The sequence below is a fragment of the Taeniopygia guttata genome, chromosome 15 (genome assembly GCF_048771995.1).
Source record: "Taeniopygia guttata chromosome 15, bTaeGut7.mat, whole genome shotgun sequence".
NCBI lineage: Eukaryota > Metazoa > Chordata > Aves > Passeriformes > Estrildidae > Taeniopygia > Taeniopygia guttata.
Genome location: NC_133040.1, coordinates 2,595,513 through 2,619,656, shown reverse-complemented (window position 1 = coordinate 2,619,656; position 24,144 = coordinate 2,595,513). Strand labels below are relative to the sequence as shown.

General features: G+C 50.2%; 1 protein-coding gene across 1 annotated transcript; it reads right to left on the bottom strand.

The window, feature by feature from the left end:
* Window positions 1–1,864: 1,864 nt before the first annotated feature.
* On the bottom strand, window positions 1,865–22,581 carry LRRC75B (leucine rich repeat containing 75B). Its single transcript, XM_030285968.4, has 4 exons — window positions 22,238–22,581; window positions 17,556–17,684; window positions 14,526–14,638; window positions 1,865–3,534 (listed from the first exon to the last, which is right to left on the bottom strand). The coding sequence occupies exons 1-4, from the start codon at window positions 22,493–22,495 to the stop codon at window positions 3,012–3,014; spliced, it is 1,023 nt and encodes a 340-aa protein (XP_030141828.4). The 5' UTR covers window positions 22,496–22,581; the 3' UTR covers window positions 1,865–3,011.
* Window positions 22,582–24,144: the final 1,563 nt, after the last annotated feature.

Genomic DNA, 24,144 nt, shown 5'->3' with positions numbered 1-24,144 from the left:
TGGCAGATGGCATCGCCAGAGATTGGCACAGAATTCCCCTGCAAGGGGCTGAATGTCTCATCCCTGTCCTGCTGCGCAGCAGAGCTCAGGCTGAAAGCACAGCTTTGAGCAGGGCTGGAAACAGGCTGGGGCTGAGCCAGGGGCTCTGCAGGGAAAACCTGTGTCAGGGTGCACTGCACACTGAGGGTCTCACCTCATTTTAGGGGGGTGCTGCTGTTATGGAAAAGCTGTGAAGATGCCTCCATGCAGAGCCCTGGGGGACAGTGCTCAGAGCCAAAGACCAAATGTTTAGCAGCACTGCTCCCTCTTTGTAGATATGCACTGGCTCACCAGGCAGCTCCAAGCCTTCATTTAAATGCTTTGTGCCCGAGTTTTCTTCTTGGCACAGAGCAGAGTGCTGCTCTACTTAGACTGTAAGAGTTTAAGCAGATCTTACTGACATTTGAAATACTTCTCATTTTTGCTGAAAGGTATTTTGGAAGGAAAAGAAAAAAGTAATACCATCTCTTCCATAGCAGGGAAGGAAATGAAGGGCTGAGCCTGGAGAGTGGTGGTGAATGGAGTTTCAGCCAGCTGGGGCTGGTCACTGGTGGGCTTCCCCAGGGCTCAGTAGTGGGGCCAGTTCTGTTTAATGGCTATTGATTATCTGGGTGATCAAGGACACCCTCAGCTGAATTCACAGATGACACTGAATTGTGTGGGAATGTTCATCTGCTGGAGGGTAGGAAGGCTCTGCAGAAGCGTTTGGGCAGGCTGGATTTGATGGTCCAAGGACAATCATTTGAGGTCCAGCAAGGCCAAGTGCCAAGTTCTGCACCTGGGTCACAACAATCCCCAACGTTACTCCAGGCTTAGGGAAGAGCAGCTGGAAAGCTGCTGAGTGGAAAAGGCCAGTGGCATCCTGGTTGTATATGCCATAGTGTGGCCAGCAGGACTGGGTTGTCAAGCATTGAACAGGATACCCAGGGCAGTGTTTGAGTCACCAGCCCCAGAATTATGTAAAAGAGGTGCAGCTGTGGCACTCAGGGACGTGGTTTAGTGGTGGGCTTGGCAGTGCTGGACTCAAGGACCTCAAAGGGCTTTTCCAACTGAAACCATTTCATGATTATTTAGATACTACACTGAGAAGGGAAGACCTTTGTGCAGGTTAACATGAAGGTTATGAGGTCCTGCACCTGTGACTGGAGTACAGATAGGATTGGGTCCAGCATTTGCAGTGACAGATTGTAATGCTCAGCACAGTGTCTAATCCCACCTTTCTTCCTCAGGGAACTGGTTTTATTTGGGGCTTTTGGTCGTTGATCAGAGACACCAATACCTTCCAATGTCCTCACACTCTTGGTCCAGAGGGAATAGATCACTTGAAAAATATGTCAAATTTACTTCTTGCAATGTCTTGTAAAATTAGTAAAGATCATGAAAGGTGTATCTATTCCATGTGAATTTGGGTTGTTTTCATATAGGAGCATTGTTTATATGTGTCGCTCTGAGACTCACAATCAGCTGAGGAAGTCACAGTTACCATTGTTAATTCAGCAGGGTGAGGATTTTTATGTTTTTTTTTAATGTGTCTCATTTCTTTAACTTTTAACTCTTTCAAAAATCCAGTCTGAATTCTTGTGGGGACAGATAATTGAGAGGACTTGACTTATCAGCTAAATCTCATCAGTTTACTTCTATCAGCCCCTTGCAACACAAAGAATGGCAGCCCACCACAAATGAACACCCATGTTTCTCCTTCCTTAAAGGAATGAACCACACTGCCCAATGTGAATGGTAACTGATCCTGTCCCTCAGGCACTGCATTAGGGCTCTGGTCCACATGCCAAGATCTCTGAACAACGCAGATACTCAGACTCTGAAGTGCTTCACGCTCATGTCCAAGAGAACTCTTTATTATGTTTACATAGAGCATGAGCAATGTGGAAAACACCAGAAATTCTGCATCAGTGGCTTGGTTTTTGGACAGCAGTGGAAATGGCGATGCAGCTGCTCATGCTGTGGCTGTATATGGAGGTGTGCAGTGTGCCATGAGGAGCCAAAGCTTTGCGCTTCTGATTGGGAAGCGCCCACCTCTGGCACGTTCACTGCTTGCTCCTCTGGTGCCACGGTTAGGTGCTGAGCTGTCAGCTTTTCCTCAATTTCACTTGGAACTTGCAGTTGTAGTACCTTGGAACTTGTAATTTTAGTACAAAAGTACAGCTTTTGAAACCAATCCTACTAATCCACAAGACTGTTCCCATTCCCTCTCCTCCCCTTCCTCCCAATCCCATCCCAACTCATCCCATCCCCCATGCTCCCACCAACACATGCCTCCTTCCCCTCCCTCTCACCCCGGTCACACAGCAAATATCCTGATGCTGCAGTTCCAAGCCATGTGTCCGCCCCAGCCTATGTGATCCAATGGTCTCTGACCAGGTCCCTTTGTTCAGACCTTCATACAAAACACACAATAGGAAAAAAACAAAACAAAAGGAGCCAGACACAAGAGGGAGACACACTGCCGGGCTCCAGCTCTGGCCTCTGAGCCCTTCCACTAAGCTCCACAGCACTAGGCTCTTGGGGTACCTCCTTTCACACTCAAGGCTGCAGGTCCCAAGGTTTCCAAGGTGCATAGGAAAAGGAAGAAAGGAAGTAAACTACAAGCCTGTTTCTGTTTTAGGTTCCCCCCAACCCCTTTCCCTCAAGCCAATGGCTGCTGGAGGATATTCTTGACTCCGACAGGTCTTTTCCCGTCTTCCAGTGAGACCCTGCCTGGGGACCAGGTTCACTGTAAGTCACTGGTTCCTCTCTGGAACGTGGGCAATGGGTTTGGCAGCGAGGGGAGGGAGCGGAACACGTTGTGGGGGGACGACAGGCTTTTGTCTCACAGCAGGTGGGGGGGAAGATGTCAGGGAAGGCGAGAGAAAAGAGCCAAAGGAAGCCGGTCAAGCTGGCCCTGTGCTTGGTGTTTGTACTCAAAACTTCTCCTTGGGGTTGCTTCAGCGTGCCAGTGCCGGCCCGTTGTTCAGTCACCTCTCGCAGCCCTGCTGAGAAAAAGCACGTGGCGGGGTGCTTCCGGCTGCTTCATCCTCTGGCTGGCTGCCCTCGTGCCCGCCGGCGATCTCAGAGTCGCAGTCAAGCGCCTCATAGATGGTCGGCAGCGTGGTCTGCTGGCTGAGGCGCTTGCGCAGGCCCACCAGCAGCGGCTGCGGCATGGACGAGACGTCCACGTTGTTGCCGAGGTCGACCCAGGCCAGGCAAGGGAACTTGTTCATGTCCTTCATGGTGTCAGTCAGCTCCTTCATGGTCGCCCGCGTCAGCCGGTTGCCGTTGAGGGACAGGTGAGTGAGCTTGGGGAGCGCCCAGAGGAAGGGCAGCAGCAGGCGCACCATGTCATCGTTCAGCTCCGTGAAGCTCAGGTCCACCGAGGTCAGGCGGTCCCCGTTGTTCTGCAGGTAGTAGGCCATGCGGTGGACATCCCGCATGGTCAGGGGGATCCCTGACAAATCCATGGAGTCCTGGCTCACCTTCTTCTGCAGGCTGGTCTTCAGGCTGATGGTGGAGAAGGGAGATAACAAGAGAGATCATTAAGGTTTAAGCATCATTAAGGGAAGTGCTCCCATCCATCTCACCCAAGTGAGAGAGCATTTGAGACAGGGAGAACTCATTACCAACATGGGCTAGAATGTTAAGGAAAGGGTTAATAGAGCTCACTGGGGAAACAAGCATTTGCACCATACCTCAGGGCAGACTGTTCTGGGGCTTTGCTGTGTATTTTCAGCACTTACACAGAAACTTTGCCAGAACTGGCTCAACACAGGTTGCTAAAGTCTCTCCCACTAGCAGATGTCAAAGGGTTTGTCTGTATGTGTCCATACAGGCGCTCACGCATAGAAAGCAAAAATAACCAAGGCAAGCAAACTTTCCAAAAGCACTGGTTTACTGTGTGGGGGCTGTGTGTGAGCTGCCTCTCCAGGTAAATGCCAAGGTCTGTGCTACAGAGGAGAGCGGTGTCAAATGTCTGAGAATTGGATGTTTCATCAGGAAAACAATAGATAGGCAAACTGCACTCCAGGAATGGATTTACTGCGTGTCCCTTTAAAAGCCTTCACAAGCAGCACTTAGTCAGTAAGCAGCACCAGTGGCTGCCTATTTGGGTCTCTGTGGTCAGCAGATCTTCTGGGATCTGCTGCAGCTATGAGGAGGCAGGGAGGGCATAAGGGTGCTAAGAGATGGCTTCAGCCATTTCTTTTATTGTCTGCCTGGCCAAGGGAGTGAGGAGGAGGTAGGAAAGCTGTGTTGTGAGGCTGCTGGGTTTGCAAAGGGAATGGGGTGTGGAGCTTAATGATGGACTGTGGGTTTGTAATAGTGCTGTAAGTGGGAACTGTGGGGCTACAGGAGCTGCTGGGGGGTGCGTTGCAAAACTGAGTAGAAACGTGCTGGTGTAACATAGGAGAACCTAATCCCTTTGTGTGAATTGTGTTAATCTTGCTGCTCTTTCGGACACGTTTTGCCTTAAGGACATGGGAGCCCTAGTAGGACCCCCCAGTCATGTGCTCAGGGGGTCATGTAAGTGCCTTGTTGAGCTTGGGAGGATCAGGGTGGGTTAAGCATTAACCACCACTTTGAAGGTCCCCACTCTTCCTATCTGGCTCTCTGTAGTGTCCTGCACACCTGTGGCACAGCCAGTCCCTGAAAGCAATGGGTACATGGGGACATGCAATCTCCTCGGAGGAGGCTACAGCACCGCAGGAGCTCCCGTGCCAGGTGAGAATGTCCCCACAAGCTCAGAATTGCCAGGCTCTGCTGGAGCTGTGCAGAGGATATGGCACTGCCTCTCTAACTTTGCTTTACATATGCAGTTCATGGCATCCTAGAAATCTCAGTCCTTAATAATCCCCTCTAAGTATGTGCTGGCACAAGTGAGTTAATGTGCACCAGTGCAGCCAACAGCCATTTGTGGACATATTCAACATTGGCACAAACCTGCAGCTGCACTTCCTTGTGGGAGAGTGAGGCAGAAAGACCTCGTGGCCTGCCCTGTCAATTCTAAAGCCCAAAAATTCCTGCCCTGGGTTGAGCAGTACTTTGCTCAGGCTACTTCTACGTATCCTTGTATTTCCCATGGGAATTCACTGTGCAAGGCTGAAACTATATCTGCAAGCATGCATTTGGATTAGTAACAGCAAAAATTAACTTCTATTCAGACCTGAAGTATTGTAAGTAAAATGTATTACTTACTAAATATTTACACATCAGATGACCCACACTACACCTCAGTGGATCAGAGGGATGAGGGGAGCAGTGCTTGTCTGTCCTGTCAAAGGGCAGGGACTGATGTACTGGGGAATTATAATTGGTCTGAGCATACAATAGAGGTCTCCAAAGGGCCTTGAAGATGGCACTTGAAATCCCTCCACTATCTGGGCCCCAGAGATGGAACTGTGAAGAATTAATCCACCACATTGCTTGCAGCAGCAGTGCAGTTCCTTTACCTGCTGCAGCAGCAGGTGTGAACTGTGCATGCTGTGGTCTGGGTGGCACTGAGCAGGTCTCCCTTCTGCTAATCCAAGACATGCTTGAGATCAGCCCAGGCTTCTGGGGCTATATGTCTTCAACTCTCTTGAAAAACAATGTGTGTGTTTTGGTATAGTTTGTCACCAGTCACTGGCAGTGGTGTAGCACAGTCTACAACAAAACAGGGTTCAATTTATCAGGGCCCAGCCTCAAAGCTGGAAACATCTCAGGTTTCCCCTAGCACAAGAGTTATCCTTTTAGTCATGCTAGATATTTTATCTGTCTGTTTGATCTGGAGTACTTGTTCAGGAGAGCAGAGCATCCAGTGCACAGTGCAGGTGTGCATTTATATGTGTCAAGTGAAACAGGGAGAAATTAAATGGAGTGTGAACCTGAGTGCACAGGGTAACTGTCCCCTGTACCCACAAGGGGCTGGTACAAGAGATACAGCAGCCTTCTCTGGCCTGTAGGGGTTTAGAATAAGATTTTTTGGGAATGTGGGGAATACAGGATAAACAAGCATAGAAACAAGCCTGTAACTACTTCAGTGCCTGTTCTGTATGAACACAGCCTGTGGCTCCTGGAAATTCTCCCAGTGCTGTCAAGCCGTGGCAGATCCTGGGTGGGTGGGGGACACAGAGACATGAGCACAGGGGCACGTTCCCCAGCCCTAAGCCTTGTCTCTGTCCGCTCAAAGCCTCCTCAGATGTTCCTTTTTACAAAGCTGCAGGGCAGGAGGCTAGTTTGGAGTGGGGATGGGAACCAGGCTGGAGCGGGACCACTGGAGGGCACGTCTGAGCCGGCACCGCTCCGCTGCCCGCAGCATCAGGTGCCGCTCGCCTGTCTGCCTGCAGCAGCTTTCTTAAAAGGGACAAGTCTGAAGGGCTCTTGGGGTCCCCTTTGGAGCCACTTGGCTCTGAGTGCAGACAGTGATGACTGAAGGGAAATGTCTGAAAGACAAATGCAATGTGCTCGTCTGTCTCTGCCCGTTGAGCCTCCCCTCCCCTCCTGTGGCTGCCGTGTGCAGACTGCAGTAATAAGTCACAGATCGTGCTCTCACCACAACAGGTACCTTCTGCTGCTCTCCCAGCACCGAGCCAATACCCCAGGGAGGCTTTAATCAAGCAGACAAATTATCTTCCCATAATTGATTCTCCAGACTGGACTGCTCCTGGCTGAATGTACATAAACCCTCCTGTCCTGTGCCAGAGCCCGCCCTCCCTCCTTTGCTGGCTTGTTTTTCTTTCCTTTCCTGTGTTTTTTGCTGCTTCCTTTTGCCCTCATTGCTGTACCTGCCAGGGTGATTCTGGGCCTCCTGTCTCAGGACTGGGGGCTCCCTCCGGTGTTTAAGGTGTTCTCTTGCCTATAAAAATGCCATTTATAGGGATGTGTTTGTAGGAGCCTCATCCTGGTGGACACAGCCCTATGCTGCAGCCAGGCCCTCAGCTCTCTGGTAAGTGCTGAAGCATGAGATACAACACCCCACGCATGCTGTGAACCCTGGCAGCCTCCTCCTCGCCTCCCTGGTGCTTCTGTGCTGCTCCAAGAGGCACAGCTAAACCCCATCTCTAGGGCAAGGCATAGAATAGCTACCCACTCTCTCTATTGCTTTAGAGGAAAATGGGTCTGCAGTCAGAAATGGGTCCAGGAGATGTAGGTAGATGCTTTACTCTGAATTATCTGACACTTGGCATTTTTTGGAGGTCTGTTAAGCTCTATTTCTTGGGAGGAGAGGGGCATTATATACAGGGCACCAAGCTTTCAGTCACTTGTGCAGCAGCTGAGAAAACACTAGGTTTATTTCCAGGGAAATGGGTCATGTATTATCCCCTAATTTCTGCACTTGAAACAGGCTTTAAGATTGCTTCAGCTGCAGAAGGCTTTTTTTCTTTTGTGTGAGATACAACAGCTACTTAGCAACGTGGCTCTTGATGCCCGTGGGACTTGTGGACAGAGGCTGCAGAGCACTGGGGGCTGGATTAACCTCCTGCTTCCGCAACTGGTGCTCAGGGCACATTTGTAATTGTGAGGATTTGCATCTAACAAGGATCTGGACCCTGGATGCAGGGCAGCAGACTGTGTTTGTATTATCTGCAGCAAGCCGGGAGAGGAAACAACCCCCCACTCCCTCAAATGCTGGAGAAATGGTTTGCAAGTGGGAAATTCTTGGGAAATCAACAGCCCAGCCCTACTGCCTGCCTGTGGAGGCAGCATCCAGTGAGGAATGGTGCTGGCCAGAGTCCTGTTTATAAAGGATCAGCACCCTGCTTGCAACCCTTATCCACCCCTGCTGAGGGATGGGAGCTCTTTGAGGTACATGTCCTTGCTTCTCCTGTGAAAGGTTTTACTTTGCATTGTTCCTAACTTCCTTCTTGGGGTCTGGCCTTTCTCCCATGGACAAGGAGGCAGTCTTCCTCCCACCCTTACTGCCACTTATCCCTTCCCTGGGTGCCAACTCTGCTCTTTAGCAGGCATTACCACCAGTCCCTAGGCTGCACTTTGAGCCTGGCTATGGGAGATCCACCCTGGATCAGTCCAGACAGGGCAGGGGCCCGAGAGACATGTGGGTGTCTGGAAAAAAAAAATCCTCTCAGTGAGAAATGTGGGCTGGGAAAGAGGTGAAACCATATTGTGCCTCACCAGGCTTTATTTTGGCATAAAAATCTTCCTCTTTTCACTAACACCCAGTCAGTGCTCCAGCCTCTTGGGAAAAGCTAGCATAAGCAAATACAGAGCTGTCTCGAAATGGAACAATTAGGAGACCTGAAATTAATTGCTAGTTGTTTGTCTCCAGCTCCTGTCCCAAGAGAATTAACCCTTAGGCCATCTTCCAGGTTCTTCTTTGAGTCCATGAAGCTGCAGGCTCAGCATGTTTGTTTTCTTTCATTAGCACTGAATCCCATCAACTTCTTGCTCATCAGCTAAATTCTTTGGTGGCTGCTTGGAAGGGGTTAATGGCTCCTGAGTGTTGCCCTGTTGGGACTTGTAGCAGTCACAGTGGTGTCTGGCCTCTTTTTAGCTTTGTGGGGTTTGGGGGAGCTTTTTCAGCCCAAGAATGTTGAAGTTCCTGGAGTTTCAGCTGATTTTCTTGTCTCCATGCTATGGAGAAAGTCTGTGAGGAGACTTAACAGTAAGAGTCAGATAGAATTTTGGTAATGAGGGGTGCTCACTACTTCATGCCTATTTCTCTGGAGAATTACCAGCTTTCTACCCCTCCGCCTTTTATTTTTACATTATATTTGTCTCTAAATATAAAACTTTGCTGCTGCCAGAAATTCCCATTAGTGTGTATCCCCTCTGTCATTAACAGGCACTGCCAGTAGTGGCTAATTAGCCATGAGTCAGGTATCTCAGCTGCTCTTTCTTGCACAGAACCTCAGGCATGTCTGGATGGCTTCCCTGCTTTGAGCAGTGATTTAGGGGATGGATTCTGAGCTTTTTAATTGCCTACTTAGCATAATCTGCTTGCTTTGCTTCCCCAGTGGCACAGGGTGCTGCTGTGCAGGGTTGGCTTTAGCTGCCTCTAATGCAACATGAAAAGGGAAAGAGAAGCCTCAAAAGTACTGACCCAGACTAGCCCAGCCCCAGCTGATGTGAGGCTGAGCCTGGACCTGCTGTGAGGATGGAGGCAGTGCACAAATAGGCCACTTCTTTGAGAAATCCCTTAGTCACATCTCCATCCTTGTGCCCAAGCTCTTTTGTACAGCTGTGGAGAGGAGGCAAAGGTAGCCTTTCTCCTGTCTCACTCCCTCTGCAGCTGGGGTGGGACATGGAAATGTGCAGCTGTTGATGCAGCTGAGAGCCTCTCTCTTCCTGCCTCTGCTGTTACTTTGTCCTTGAAAGTGTGTTCAAGACAGCTGTGAACCCTTGGCCTTCCTCCTGCTGCCACTTGAGCTGTCCAAAGCCTCAGGTTGTTTCCCTTCATTATTTAGGCCTCTCCTAGCAAAGCAGGGAATGCCTCCTTGCTGTAAATATCATGTATTGACCCATGTCCTTGTCAGACCTTCAACTGGGTAAGAATCACAAAGGCATAAGCTCTCTGATTTTAACTACCACCTTCCACCCAGCCTCTGTTATTTCACTCACTGTCTCCCCACCAAAGTGTCCTGCTTCTCCTGCCTGCCAGTCTTGGCCTTTTCACTCCTGACTCTGGCAGGGCAGTGTCCAGCTGCTGGGTGACCCCTTCTGCCACCTCCAACAGCCGTTCCAAATGGATGGGCTCTTGATGCTGCTGGGAACCCTCCTCAGGGGTAGTGTTTGGGATGCTCTGCACTGTAAGATGAGGGCACAATTCCTGCCTCCATCCACAACTCATCCACCAGCTCATGTCTGTCCATCTGCCATCTCTGTGAGCAGCAGCTTCTTGAAAACAGTGTGTGGGGCAGTTCCTGTACTCCCATATGATGTTTGCCATGTGGCTTTAGTTAACTGACTCGGCTTCCTCTCACTAGAGCAGGAATGATGGTGCCTGTTTACCCTGTTGCATAAGGGTGACACGAAGCTGTAGTTAATATTCTCCTCATGCCATGTGAAGGCTGGGATCTCATCTGCCAGAACTGTCAGCCTCAGTGCTGAGTGATGTTTTCAAGGAAAGAAAAAAAAGATGTGAAGCCCTTTAGAGCTGTTTCCTTGAAGTCCTCTAGACACAAGTGCTTTCACTGCATTTTAAAAGTGCACCTAATGCTGCAATGTCTGGCCAATGCACATTATAATACAATAACAGAAAGGGAGCAATAAACCCAGAAGGGATATTCTGCTCTCCACCCACTTTGGATTAGCCATGATGAAATTCACTCAGATGAGCAAAGTAAAGCTGTGGTGAGATTTGTGAAAAGGAAAGGTTATATACATGTGGTGTGGGAGTTAACTCCATACATACAACTGCCTTTGCTCTTCCAGAACAGGCCACTGTGTGAAAAATCTGGGGGGCTTTTGTCACAATTATAAAGCTGTGTCTACTGCCTGCCTGCTTTGTGGATTCAGGTTTGATCCTTTGCACTCAGGAAAGGAAGTAGTTACACTGAAGTAGCCAGCTCTGGGGATGAAGCAAGTGGAAGATACATTAAGGTTCCCTGACACGGCCTTGCCAAGACACTTCAGTTGTAATCCAGAGCTTCCTAATCACAGTACCAGACTGTGATCCAGCTCTCCAGACAAAGGCAGTCTTCACCTGATACCCTTCTCCTCTCTGCTCTGAACTGCAGCCCAGTGTGTCTGGCCTCAAAAAATAATACACCCTCTGCATCCCGCCCTGTTCTGGCAGCAGATGGTGACAGTTTTCCTGAATTCAGCATGGCAAGGGGCCCCAAGAATTCTGAAAACAAGAATTAATAACATCTAAAGGTTCCGCATCTGTCAAAATGCCACAGAAGTGACACTGATAGCCTGAAAGGTCTATGTCTGTATAAAGGAGCATTTCTTAATCCATTACTCTTTACACACTAAACTTCAATTTAATGAGAAAGTGAAGCTAGAGTTATACAACACTCCAGGATGTATTCTGCTCATTAAGTGGGAGTGATCTATACAACTGTAAAATGGTGCTAAAACTAAATTCCCTCTAGGATATAAAGGACTGAAAATTGTGTAGTAGTTATGCTAGTCCCTGCTGCAAAAAAATGCTGCAGAAATCTTATCCTCCGGCTTTTGAGCTTTCAATTTTAAAACCCCCAGAGTAAATCTGCAAGAGCTTATCTTCCTAGTTTGGTTAGGCAGCCAACCCAAGTAGGGCAGAGCCAGTGGGGTGCAGGCTGTTGGCTGCAAACCTAAGACAGGATTTTGCAGGAAAGGAGCCCCTTCTTTTCAGTGTGGCAAACTTGCCTGAGTATCACCAGGGCAGCTGAAATAGTCTCATTGGGTGACTGCACAGCTGGGGACTGCAACCCTTCCTTGTACAAGGCATACAGCCACTCCAAGGAACCCACAAGCACGGATGCAGAGGGCAAGTTGCCTCCCAGCTTCACCTTCAGCACTTTAGTCAGGCACAGAAACCAGACAGAGCCTGGGCTGGATGTCTCCTGCTCCCTCCAGCTGCTGTTGCATTGAGTCCATGGACCCACAATGAGCTTTCTCCTTCCACATTTCTGTATGGGCTCTGCCTGTGGATTGAAACAGCAGTGCTTGAAAAAATCTCTCTTATCTTTTTTGCTTCACCAGCTCATGGGTGGCTCAGGTGTTTACCTGCTGGATGTGGGTCCCACTGAGAGTAGCTGGGGATGTAAATGCTGTTTGTTTGTGACCCACTGGTTTGGCAGTGGGGACAAACACCTGGTGCGTTATCCAACTCCAGTATTGCAGTAACACATCTCCATTACAGCCCAAATGTAATTAAAACCTGGCAGATGCTCCAAGCTCTCTGTATGGCTGGGTTTGCTAATTATCTCCTGGACCATCTAACATGCTGCAGAAAGTAGAAATTGCATTTCAGAGAACAAGGGAGTCCAGCATCAGCTCTCTGAAAGCCAGATGCCAAAGCCCAGGAGGCTGCAAAAGCAGAGGAGAATTTGGTTTCTGAATGTGGTCTCCATGCACAGATTCCTCCCTGCTGTCCTTAACCCCCACTAGATTTTAGAAATTGCTTCAAAGTATTGCTGCTACACCCATGCTCTGTGCAGGACCTAAAGAGCAGGAAGGGTGCAAGCCAAGGGCACAGGGTTTGAGACAGACACTATAGTAAAATACTCCCACTAGCAGACAGAGGGAAGTGCAGAATTTGGATCATGTAAAAACAGCCTGCCTAAACAAACTTATGCCTTGGTATCTCCAAATGAAGCAGCTATTTCTTGCCTTCCTGCTACTGGCAACACCCATTTTCTTGCAGCGGCCTCAGATGCCAACTCTGCAGGCGTCTTCTGCTGCAATCTGCAAACCATTTCATCTCCACACTTAAAAGAGAAAGCTCTACTGTTAAATATTTCATCAAAATTAATTTGTGCCTTATGTAACACATTGTAACTGGGTGTGGTAGCCAGGCAGTGCAGCTCACTTTAGACCTGTATTTCCCCCCATTACAAATTGCCTTGCTGCCCTCTCCCTCCTTGTGCTCACAGATGTTCTGTACCTGGCCAATACCTGGGGCCTGACCTCTGTGTGGGGCGCTCACTGGACCCAGAGCTCTTCCTCTGGCCACAAACCTCCTCTCTGTTCCTACTAAGTGCTGGGTTTTCAGCAGTTGCAGTCTCTGCTGTCCCCAGGCTGTGCAGTCACAGGGAACACTTCCAGTTTGACTCTTCATCCTGAAGTCCAGCTGGAGCTTTGCTTGCAAGCAGGAGTTTGGAGTCCTGAACTTCTCTTTAAACTTATCTTGGGAGAGGACAGGGATGAGGTCAGAACTGCCATCTATATCCTGCATCTCCAGTATTCTGCAGGATCCTACAGGGAAAATGTCATTGAGTGGGACTGGAAAAGGACTCGCTCAGCTCTGAAAGCTCAGTCTTGTTCTGTGCTGTGGCTGCCACTGCAAAGCAGCACAAACAGTCCTGCCCTGTGGGGTGAGAGCACTGGGAGTGCTCAGCTTCTGGCAAAGTGGGGCTACAGGTGCAACAGACAGATGGCCTGGAAATCATCATCAAGGGATTTTATTCCTTAAGATGCACTGGGAACCTGCCTCTGAGTCAGAATGAAAGGTATGATGGAAATGACAATCCTCATGGGGGATTTTAAGTTGCTGGCACACACATCAAAGACCAAAAGCATCAGAAAAGCCCAAGGCCATTCTCAAAGTGCTGCTGATTTTGCATTTCTTTTTATCCAATCCTACATTTATTCCTGTGAATCTAATGGGGATGACATGAGCTCTTTTCTTAGTCACTTCTCTGTCTTTTCTTCAGCAGTGGTGATCTGTGTCACAGGAACAGGGTGTGCTCCAAGAAAATGACAAGAGGAGGGGTGGATTTAAAAGACATGGGATGGGGATTGCTCTTTATCTGGGCAGAAAACCTGCAAGTGTCAAGGAGGGAACAATGTGGGTGTCAGAATACACTTCTAGTAGTGAAAAGCAGCTGCCATCCAGTAGCTGTTAGTGACCAACATGCTCTGAGTTGGGTTCTCTGTGCATCTGCACCATCCCAGGGCCCTCTCCAGGCACTGGCAGAGAAGTGGGAGGTAAGAAGGATGGTCACCTCTCTGCCAGCCACCCCAGAGTGGTTCAGCTGGCAGTAGTGCCTTGTAATGGGACACTTTTCCCACTGTCAGGGAAGCTTTGAACTGGGACAGGGTGTGATGCAGAGCTGGGAACAGCTCTGTTTGGCACACGGGGGTTTTTGCAGGCTGGCAGCCCTGGCCATGCTCCTGGGGCCAAACACCCTGCAGGCCCTGCAGGAGGGGTGTGTGTGCTGTGCCCTCGGGGATTGATTTCAGTGCACTTCAGAGGGGGTGAGGAACTGTAACACCACACAGAAAGGAGCAAATGGCAAAGCACATCAAAGAGAAGGCTGCTGGGGCTGGGCTTCAGAAGAGGCTGCACTGCAGCTGCTGTGCACTGTTTTCAGTCCTGCCTCTCTCTGAGGAGGGTAGTGGTGGCATGTGGTATTCACATGCACTCTGAACAGAGAGAGACTTAGCTTTCTCAGGATTTCTCCTGAGAGATGCTGTCAGAGAAACAGAGACAAGAGCATGAAAACAATTCTTATCTCATTCGCTGCTTCTGTGTTTGTACCCATGTAGAACGTAGTATAGAGATTGTTTACCCAAGGTGATTACTTGGTTAGATTTTGGTGATGGTGTTTTAGATTCATTGACCAATTAGATCTATGTGTGTATCAGGACGCTCAGGAGAGAGTCACGAGTTAGTTAGTTAGTGATAGTTCTTGTTAGTGTAATATAGTGTAATATAGTTATAGTATAATATAGCTTAATAAAGTAATTAATTAGCATTCTAAACTCATTAGAGTCCTACACATCGTTCTTCCCAAGCGTCAAGGATCACTTTTACTGTAGTGGCAGGCCGGGATGGTGCTTGGCTGCAGCACCTTTGCCCAGGCAGGTCCTGCTCTGTGCCCATCCACAGGGTCCCTGCCAGTTCTTACCACACTTGGGACTTCCTGCGGGGCATCCCGTGCCGGTGCCATTTCGAGTGCGGGGTCAGGTGGTAAATCAGCTGCCTGCAGATCCTGTCTGAGGATTTCCAGGGGTCATATTCCTGAAAGCAAAGGGACAGCTTAGACTGCCTGCACCATACTAGAACATGAGAAAAGGAGTAGGGCAGAGGAAGATGGAAAAGAAATAAAGATGGCAGTGGAGCAAGGTCATGTATGTAAGGGAGCAGATGAAGAAACAATGAGAGAGGAATGGTGAGAAGGCCTGAGATGCTTCTGCCACATGCCAGCTCCTCCTGGGGTGGAGGAGGAGGAGGAGTTCTGCACTGCCAGGAAGAACCCCAGCCCAGCCAGCATGTTCCTGCCTAGAGCAGGGCTAAAATTTCACATCCTAGCCAGGAACAAGTGAAACTCAGAAGAGGGGATCATTTTCTAGGGCTGTGGCAGGGGTGACTGACAGTGCTCTGTTGCTGCCAATTCCTTGTGTTACAGGACAGTGCTAAATTTCTATTCATTACCTTGTTGCTGTGCTTCCCCAAACTCTGTCTCTGGACTATCTGGTACCCTGATGTGGAAAGGTCAGTAATTGGCACCCTTGCCCCATCCCCAAGGTGCCTCTTGCTCCTCCTGCAGTAGCACACTGATTCCACGACCTCCTGTGCTCCAGCTGGGACACGTCAGGACAGGGAACTTTGGCTACTTCCCCACAGTCCATCTCACTTCCTTGCAGTCCACTCCGCTACTGGAGGTTTGAATTTGGGAGCTTCCAATGCCAGCAGTTCCCTCCTGCCCCTGCACTAACTCGTCAGGAAAAGAAGGCACCCACATGGTTGCTGCCTGCCTGGGTTATTTTTGCACATGTTCTTTAGTGCCATGACTTGGAACAGAACCTCTTCCTCTGCTGCAGCAGAATGGCAAATGGCAGCTGCTGAAGGCTGGGACTTCTGCCTTCTTTACTGTATTTTCCAATTACTGACATTCACCTGCATTCCCACCCCTCAGCCCTCCAGCCATGGTGCCACATGTGCATTGAGGGATGTGATAGGTGAACACCCAGTAAAGCTGTCAGGGAATGCACTGATTTATTCCTTCCTGTGAGCAGTAAAAGCACTGCACTGGAGGCCAACAGCTGCTCTGTGACTCTGCTCAGCAGTCGCTGAACCAGCTGAGCTCCCCAGGGATATACTGCCAGCATGTGGCAGTTCTCCTGTACCAAGGGGAGAGGGATCCCAGCCTTCTGCTCAGCTGAGCATCCCCTGATCCCCACCCCAGCTTTCCTAGGAATCAAGGGACTGGCCCATGCCTTTGGCTTAGGTGCCTTGTTCCAGACTCCTGTTGTGCTGGCAGGGCTGCAGCTGGCACTCTGCTGTCACCCACAGCAGCAAAGCTCTCCAAGTGGGTGCACGTGCACACCAGGCTCCAGTACAGCAGCTGGCACAAAGCCTGTGTGTGACTGTTGGCTCACAGCTGAGAGTTACCCTCCTGTTCTTTCTGTGTCCTCACTGATTTAATTTCCACTGACAGACTGGGAATTGCACTCAGCCTGCTTGCCTGTAATGCAGTTACACCCACCAGATGCTCAGCCAGGGTCAGAGAGGGGACGTGGCCTGGCATTGTTCTGGGAAGGTGCTGCTGCTGTAGGTACTGAATTTCTACAAGCATTTAATTAAACCTCTGTTGGCTTTGAAGGGCAACTCAGGTACTCAACATTTTCCTTAGGAATGGGGAAAACGATTTCTTATGAATGGTATGTGTGTCAGTGCATCCATAAGGCATGAAACTAGAGTTTGGGGATAAGCAGGTGTATAAAAATGGTAATGTGTTATCTGCCAAACACATGGGTACTGATCAGAGCGAGATCCCCTCCTGCTGCCTGCCCTGAGGGGCACTGCACAGCACGGGCTTGGAGATGGTCTGGTAGAACAGCTGGGGATGAGGTCAAGTCAAGTGTGGTTAAAGATATACTACTGCTACAACCCAGCCCTTCCTTCAAATGCCAACATGAATTATACAGACATTACCCTTGGAAAGGTTTTTTTTCCAGGCTGTGCTGCAGCCTAATAATGATGATTAAACTTTGGCTAAATGTGGTTTGTCTATTGAGACATGACTGGTTAATTGTTATCAGTGAGCCTCAGGAGATGGCAGAACAAGGTTAGAAATGCCACTAATCTGCACCAGGCATTCGGTGTATTCCCTGGGGCACTGCTGCTTGCTCTGAGCTGTGTGTACTTAATATCTCTCTTTGAATAAAGAAATTCACTCTACTCCTCTCCTTATAAAGCAAACATGACACTTGCTAAGCCTAAAGAGCAAATGGGTACATTGCAAATTCAAGTGTCTGTGGTGGCAAAGGGTAACAAATAGATGCTGGTTGCTGCAGTGGCACTGGGACATCTGTGATGTTTGTCTGTTCTCAGCCCTGCCTTTCTGTCTCTGCTCTCCTCATCCTCTGGAGGAAAGTGCTGGACCATGCAGGGATACTGTGCACATAACACATTTACTTCCTGAATCCCCAGTGGCAATATATTCCTGCAGCACCATTCTCTACAGGGAACTCTGAGAGTTTATGGGGGAAAATAATGCTGGGTTGAGGCAGTTACATATGACAAAGGGCTCAGGAAGAGAGAGGTGTTTTTTTGTGCAGAGATCTCTGGTCTCCTCTGCAGCTCCATGAGCCCCCCATGAGCTCTAGTTGCTTTGAACCCCTGTGATACCACTGATTCGGCTCTCTGCCGTGTCACTAAGTTTGCTATGGGCAATAAGTAGTTACAAAAAGTAATTACAAAAAGTAATTTACTAATATCTGTGCACATAGCCATCTCCTCCTTCAGCTGCATTCATGTTCTGAGGTAGTTTAAACTGATTTCTACAGAAATATGCCCCACAATCCATATGCTGCCACCCCCAGGGCCACTCTGCCTGGCTCTGAAGGACTGATTGCAGCATCAGCTGCCCCAGTAGGGCTCTCTGCATCAGTGCTGTGCCACAAAGCATTCACTGAGCTGAGGGAGAATTCACCTTTTTGGGACATTGCAGATCTCTAGCAAGGCTCATCAGCAGGTCATGGGAGATGGGATCCACCAAGTTGAGGAAAGTTGCATTTTTGTAGAGCACTTCATTGAGAAATGTTCCTTCCAGTCCTAGGTCCTACAACAAAAACAGACAGTCAGGCACACAGGCTTCCTCAGAGCTATATCCAAGGGATGTTCTGAAACCAGAAAGTAAATCTGACGTGGTGCCACCTGGATGCCCAGTACAGAAAATTATCCAGCAGAGGTGAAGCAGCCATATCTGACCCAGCATTAGTGTGCTGGGGGTGCAGGCAGCCAGAGAGCTGAATGAGATGCAGTGCTAATTTGAGCTAGTCCACCTTATATCCACCTACCACAGGAAGGTGAGAATTTTATACTTTCAGGCTGGCTGGAGCCTGGAGAGAATTAACTTCAGAGACACACAGTTTTGTCAGCCTCTATGTGTGAATCTGCTGAAGAAGCCAAGCAGGAAAGCTGGCTCTAAAGCTGCTTCTCCAATCTCAGCTTTTCTGGAAGAATCAGGCCTTTCTCAGGTATTTAGATGCTGCCATACACCCTGGGGCTGGCTGGCTGAGCTGAAGTCCTGCCCACCTGTATGAGTTTAGCTGTGCTGTGAATTTCTCAGTAAGAACTAAGCACTGGCAGGATGGGGTGCAATGGGAAATTTAGAGGTGGCTTTACACCACAATCAGAGGAACTCCTCTTCCATCTTCCACAGTGTGAGTTAAGGGAACATCTGTGGTCCATACAACTTATCTGTGTGGACCAGGGGATGGGGCACCTTTGGAGGAAACCTCAGCATCTTTGGGAACAAAAAGCCTTCCCAGGGCCAAATGGATAATACTGCAAAGAACTAAGCTGTTTCTTGCTAAGGGGAAAGCAGAGAGCTAATATATTGACACAGTTATTACAGTCAGAAGGTACCACAGAGCTGTGAAAAACAAACAAAATTTTAAAAAAATGTGAGAAAGAGAGATAACATATTCACATGAAAGTGCCTCATGGGCAAAAAAAAATATACCCTAGGAGTAGAAATGTAGAACAGAAAAACTCCCTAGCAGGGATAGTGCTGGGTTTGATTCAGTTGATAAGGAGGGCTCAGCTAAGGGAGGAAACAAGTCTTTTCCCCGTTCTATATGCAGCTGACAGGAGAAATGAATAAGCAAATGGGTGCCCCATATGTTCACACTGCTCTACTGAGTGTGTGTTTCAGGCATCACCCAGTGACTGAGAGCTAAAAAAAAAATGGAGTGAGAGGGGAAAAAAAAGTTGAATGTATGCACATACATCACCAACAGGGACAGAGCCATAGCTGGTAGAGGTTTGGGATCTTAACTCCGAGCATCAATCAAAGCCAGTGCTGCATCCTGCTCTGGATATGCTGGATTGAGCAGAAAGCACAATCCCAAAGAGACCCTGGCTAGAGACACAGGGAGGGAGAATAAATGAAATACTTTACAGCCCATCACTCTGTGCACACAAATGACACCCGTAAGCAGGCAAGGAACCCAAGCAGTGGATCAGTCCTGAAGGACAGACAGCCACAGCTGGATATGGGCCAGGAGCCTACCAAGGCATCATGCCAGTGTCTCCCTTAGCCATAAGGCTTCAGGGAAGTGGAGCCTCCCACACCAAGTGTAATGTGCACAGATGAAGAAAGCTGCCGTGAGGATGGCATGGCTGGGCATGCAGCAGTGGATGTCAGAGCAGTAATTAAACTCCCCCAGTTGGAACTATACCATTAAGATGAATCTGCATTCCCATTATAAATCCTGCCTGCGAGGGTTTTGTAAGTAATATAGCTGTAAATGTTCACTTCACATTGATATTCCATAAATTCTTAGCCCAGAGGCATTTTTCAGCTCATCTTACTTATTTCCCTCTTTCCCTCCCTCTCTCTGTCATTTCTTGGAAAATTTTGTACCACCTAAAAGGTGGCTGCAGACAGCAGAATATTATAACTCTTGCCAGTTCAGCTGGCTTAGTGCTGTTGTCTTTAAAATGACACTTTGCCATCTTCTCAGCACAGGGAAAACAGATTATACCAGACTTTTTGCTGGTGTAAGTCTAATGTCTCCCTGGGCTTCAGCTGAGTGATGCCCACCTAGATCAGCAGGAAAGCTGATCTGGCTTCTGCTGGTGGGCATTCCTGGGGTAGATGCTGTGCAGTGGAGCTGTCCAAGTGTTCATGTACAAAGCACACATGCATCTGCAGTTTGCAGCTGTTCTCCATGCAGTCTTCTGAAATGCTGGGGATCTCACATCTCTGTTAGTGGATCTGCTTCTGCCTGCCTTGCTTCCTTTACATTATCACACCCTCTGAACATCCCAGGAACAGTCTGCAGCCTTTTGAAATCGCAGCCCACAGGTGAAATACCCCTGGCAGGTCCATCAGCAGGGTACACCTGCAGGGCTGGGCATGGGAGGTGTGTGCTGGGAGCACAGGCAGCACACATGGCATCCCATGTCCTCCGGTCTGGCTGAGCTGTCTGCTCACCTGAGCAGGCTGCAATTGTAGTCCCACCATTTCTCTGCCTTCCCTGGGGTGTTTGCACCCTGGCCCAAGGCACAGTGATGAGCTGTGGTGTTAATATCCTCCCTGTCCACTAGAGTGAACAAGGTATTTCTCTTTTTACAGGTAACAAACAGACCCTCACCTGGGACACATTAACCCGTGACTCCCGAGAGCGTGACACTGCCAAGGTAAGGAGGGACACGCTGGGGACCAAGCTAAGGGGTGAATATCTGTGGAAAATCTGTGAGTTAGGAAAAAAGGCTGAGCTGAAGCTGACACTGGACACATGAGAAGGACTGGTGGTGATTACATGACCCCAGACTGGGTTTCAGCTGGGGTGTGGTACATGTTAGTGGTGTAAACCCTCTGTCTCTGAAACCTCTGAGTGCTCAATGACCCAGAGGCTTTGGAGTGTTGCTGGATGGGTCCCATCTTGCTTGGCAGAAGAGGCTGTGATTACAGGATGCATGTCCCAGTGCTCTGTCGTGAGCAGATGGGCAGACACTCACTGTTTCAACATGGCCAGGCAGAGATGGGGACCAGGAATAACATGGGGAACTGGAAAGGCGGCATGCAAAACGTGAATGTTCAGGACATGGTAATTCTCAAGCACAGATGTGGAGAAGCCAAGTGTTTAACTGATCCTGAAAGGAGCTTAGAAATGACCCTCCATTCCATATGGCCCCATGTCTTAGCACTCCAACCCTGTCTGTTCACAGATGGACCTTCTGGAGACCTCCAGGGTCTGTGGAGGCTTTCAGTGCTTCAGTGTCCAGGAGAGGTGCTGAGCACTACAGAAAATGACATTCTGTAGTTCTGGCCTCTGGCACACCCTAGTAAAGTCTGTTCATGTTACATTGCCACAGCCATGAAGTGAGTGGCTGCCTCTCTTTCCTCACAAGCTTCTTGCAATAGTGCCCCTCCAAAACTGCCTTTGAAATCTTATTCAACCCTTGTCTGCCATAGTGGTGCACACACAGAGGTTCTCTGCTGTGAGTTTATCTGTCTACATGGGTGGCAAGAAGAGTGTGGTGCTGGTAACAATCTCCAAGTGAATACTAAAGTAGTGGACAGGAAAAGCAGAGAGGTAATTTTTGGTCCTGTGAATTCTTACCTGTGAGTGTGTAACTTCCTGCTAGCCCAGGGCAGTGAGCACCACTGTCAGATGTGTTGTAAAACCCTGGAACTGCAGAGCAGACAGGGCTGTTCATGCAGCTCCCTGCAGCTGGTGGTGTGGGTGAACGAGCATCCAGTGAGCCAGTCCCTGCTCAACTGCACCCACACCCTAAGGCCACTTGCTACCAAGGCAAGAATTAATGTATGTCCCCAGGATGAAGTTAGATGATCGTTAGCTAATGAAGCAACCTGATAAGCTGATAACAAATTGATGGTGTTTGATGTCCACATCAGAGGTGGGCTTTGCCCCCTGTGCTACCAGTTAGAGTTGCCTGCAGTTTGGGGCAGCTGAGTTCGGCTGGAAAGTGATGGTAGCAGTGAGCAAAGGAGGAGATGGCTCTGTTCCAGCAGCAGGACTGTCCTCAGCATCAGTTTGGCACCACAGTGTCTGCACACCGGCTTTTCTGTTCCTGAATGGCGGCAGACTGAAACATGCTCCCACTGATACACTGACCCCTTTACCTCTCCCCTCAGCCTCGATTGTCCCAGAGGTGCCCTCCAAAACCATTTTGGGTTTCCCAGACATATCTCAGCCAGTCTGGCTGAGTGGCCATAATGGGATGTGGTGGCAGTGGGGCGGCAGTGGCTTTTTTCTGGAGAATTATCAATCCTGAGCACACCCGCGGGCTGGCCTGGGAGGGGTGTGGATGAGCACAGCCCAGGCTCGGAGCCCCCTTCCCCTGCGTGCAGCACAGTCCCGCTCGCATCTCCCTCCCAGCCCCTCTCTCTGCCCCCGGCAGCCGCGCCTCTCGCCCAGGCTGGGGGTCGGGGAGGTGGCTGGTGCCGAGCGGGGAAAGGACCGGGGCACGGAGCGGCGCCCGGCAGCACAAAGAGCCCCGCCAAGGAGCGCTGCACCCCCGGAGCCGGGGAGGGGGCTCCGGCCCCGCGGTCCCTGCGCCAGAGCGCCGGGCGGGGGCTGCAGCCCCGGCCCCGCACGGCCCCTTTGTCCTGCCCCGCCCCGGGCCCGCCGCAGGTACCTTCCTGAGCAGGCGGAGGATGTGCACGGCGTGCTCCCGCTTGTGCTCCCGGATGGTGGCCTGGATCTCCCGCAGCCAGCCCACCCGCCGCACGTAGGGAGCGGGCGAGGCTTTCCGCAGCACCCCGGGCAGCTTCTGCGGGTGCAGGAGCAGCGAGGAGAGGTGGAAGTCGCCCCGGCCGCTCTCCAGCCTGCCGGGGCACGGCTCCTCGCCGCTCTCCTCCTCCAGGCTGCTCTGCCGGCTCAGCCGGGAGCCCATGGCCGCGCTCCGGACCGGGCGGGCTCCGGGCTCCGGGCTACGGGCTCCGGGCCGGGGAAGGCGGGGGAAGGCGCGGGGAAGGCGGGGTAAAGGCGGGGGTCCGCCCCGCCCGGCCGGCCCCGCCCCGGCTCCCCGCGCTGCCGATGCTCCCGGGGAGCAGCGCCCCGGAGCTCCGGGGCTCCGAGCTCAGCACCCGCCTCCCCGCGGCCGGGCAGCCCCGCTGCCTCTGCGCCCCGGGCGCCTCCTCCTCCCGGGCTGCTTCTGTCGGGAGATGCTCGGTGGGGAAGACAAAGAGAGACGCGGACGCTGCCGAGACTGCTCCTTCCGCCCAGGCTTTTTGGGGAGCTATTTTATTCCTGGACAAACTCTTTGAACATCGCAAAAGGTTGTCTAGATTAATAGTAGTTCAAAACACACCATCTGCGGGGACTGCTTCTGTGGGCTGTGTTTTGTCTGCTGTTGGACCCAGAGGAGGTGTTTTACTAATCTAGAAAGTGGCAGGAATTTTGCCCACCACCTGTCATCTGTAAGTGATAGTACGACGCTGGCACTGTTCCTCACCTGCTGTGGGTAGAACTGTTTTCTTTGTATGCCTTCTTCCCTCCTCCAGCAGTGCACAGCAAGTTTAGCACATGCTTTTCCTCAGACAAAATCACTGCCATCCAACAGGATGGGAAAAAGCAAAGCCTGGATCTCATCTCCAGCCACCGAGATCTTGCAGGCACCTCAGTCATGCTCCCAGCATAACCAGCGGCTCAGCCTGAACGACTTTTTGGAATTGGAGCCATAAGCTGACTTCTGTTCAGGACTATCACCACAGTGAGCCCAGGTGCCCATGGCAGGCTGTGAGTCCTGCAGGCACAGCAGGTGTCTGGTCGCTGTAATGTGAGGGCACACAGCTATAGGAAATACGTGGTGTTCCACTGTCTTGTGCATCCCTGGACAAGCATCATCCAATGCATCTGTGGAAGATTATTGTGGCTATTGGGCTCTCACTTTGGGGGAATGGCAATGGCTTTTTGTGGTACAGTCTGCAAGGATCCTTTTCCTTCTCAACCTTCCTCTGAGCCATGAATGGGGATGGGGATGGGGATGCTTTGCAGCCTCTTTCAGATACTCTACTGGTGACCTCTGTCTGGTTTGAAGAGACACAGACAAAAAGGGCTGGACTCTAAAGCAGCCTGGCTAATACATTGATTTTATCAATGTTTGTGCAGCTCTCTAACCACGGTAGGCCAGATTCTGAAGGCCCTTCTCAGAATTTCACTCAGTGCTTGACCAGACAAAAGTCCTGACTGTCCATCTGCCCATTTGTCCCCTCCCTGTTCTGTGCACCTGCATGAGGGAAATTAGCATCAACAGATCTTGAGATATCGCTGAGACTGACTCAAGCTAATCCCATTTGGAGGGAGTAGATGCTGAGTAAGGACTTCTGGATCTGGTCAGAGAGCTTTGAGAGAGGCTGGGTCAAGAGAAAATCACTCATATAGGGTGCAGTGTTCCAGCTGCAGAATTGTCACTGAGAGCAAAGGGAAGGCAGGAAGTGCTGGAGCAATGGGTAAAGGTGTCAAAGGAGGGGTGCACGATGGCCTTTCCCTGCTGGGCACAGATCCCTGCTCCTGCCTGCCCTGCTCTGAGTGCCACTGAAA

Excerpts from the sequence above, each read along its gene's own strand:
- LRRC75B (XM_030285968.4), bottom strand. The coding sequence starts at position 22,495 with ATGGGCTCCCGGCTGAGCCGGCAGAGCAGCCTGGAGGAGGAGAGCGGC. Across the intron at positions 17,685-22,237 it reads TCCTCCGCCTGCTCAGGAAG|GACCTAGGACTGGAAGGAAC; the intron begins GTACCTGCGGCG and ends TTTTTGTTGTAG. Across the intron at positions 14,639-17,555 it reads ATCTGCAATGTCCCAAAAAG|GAATATGACCCCTGGAAATC; the intron begins GTGAATTCTCCC and ends CTTTGCTTTCAG.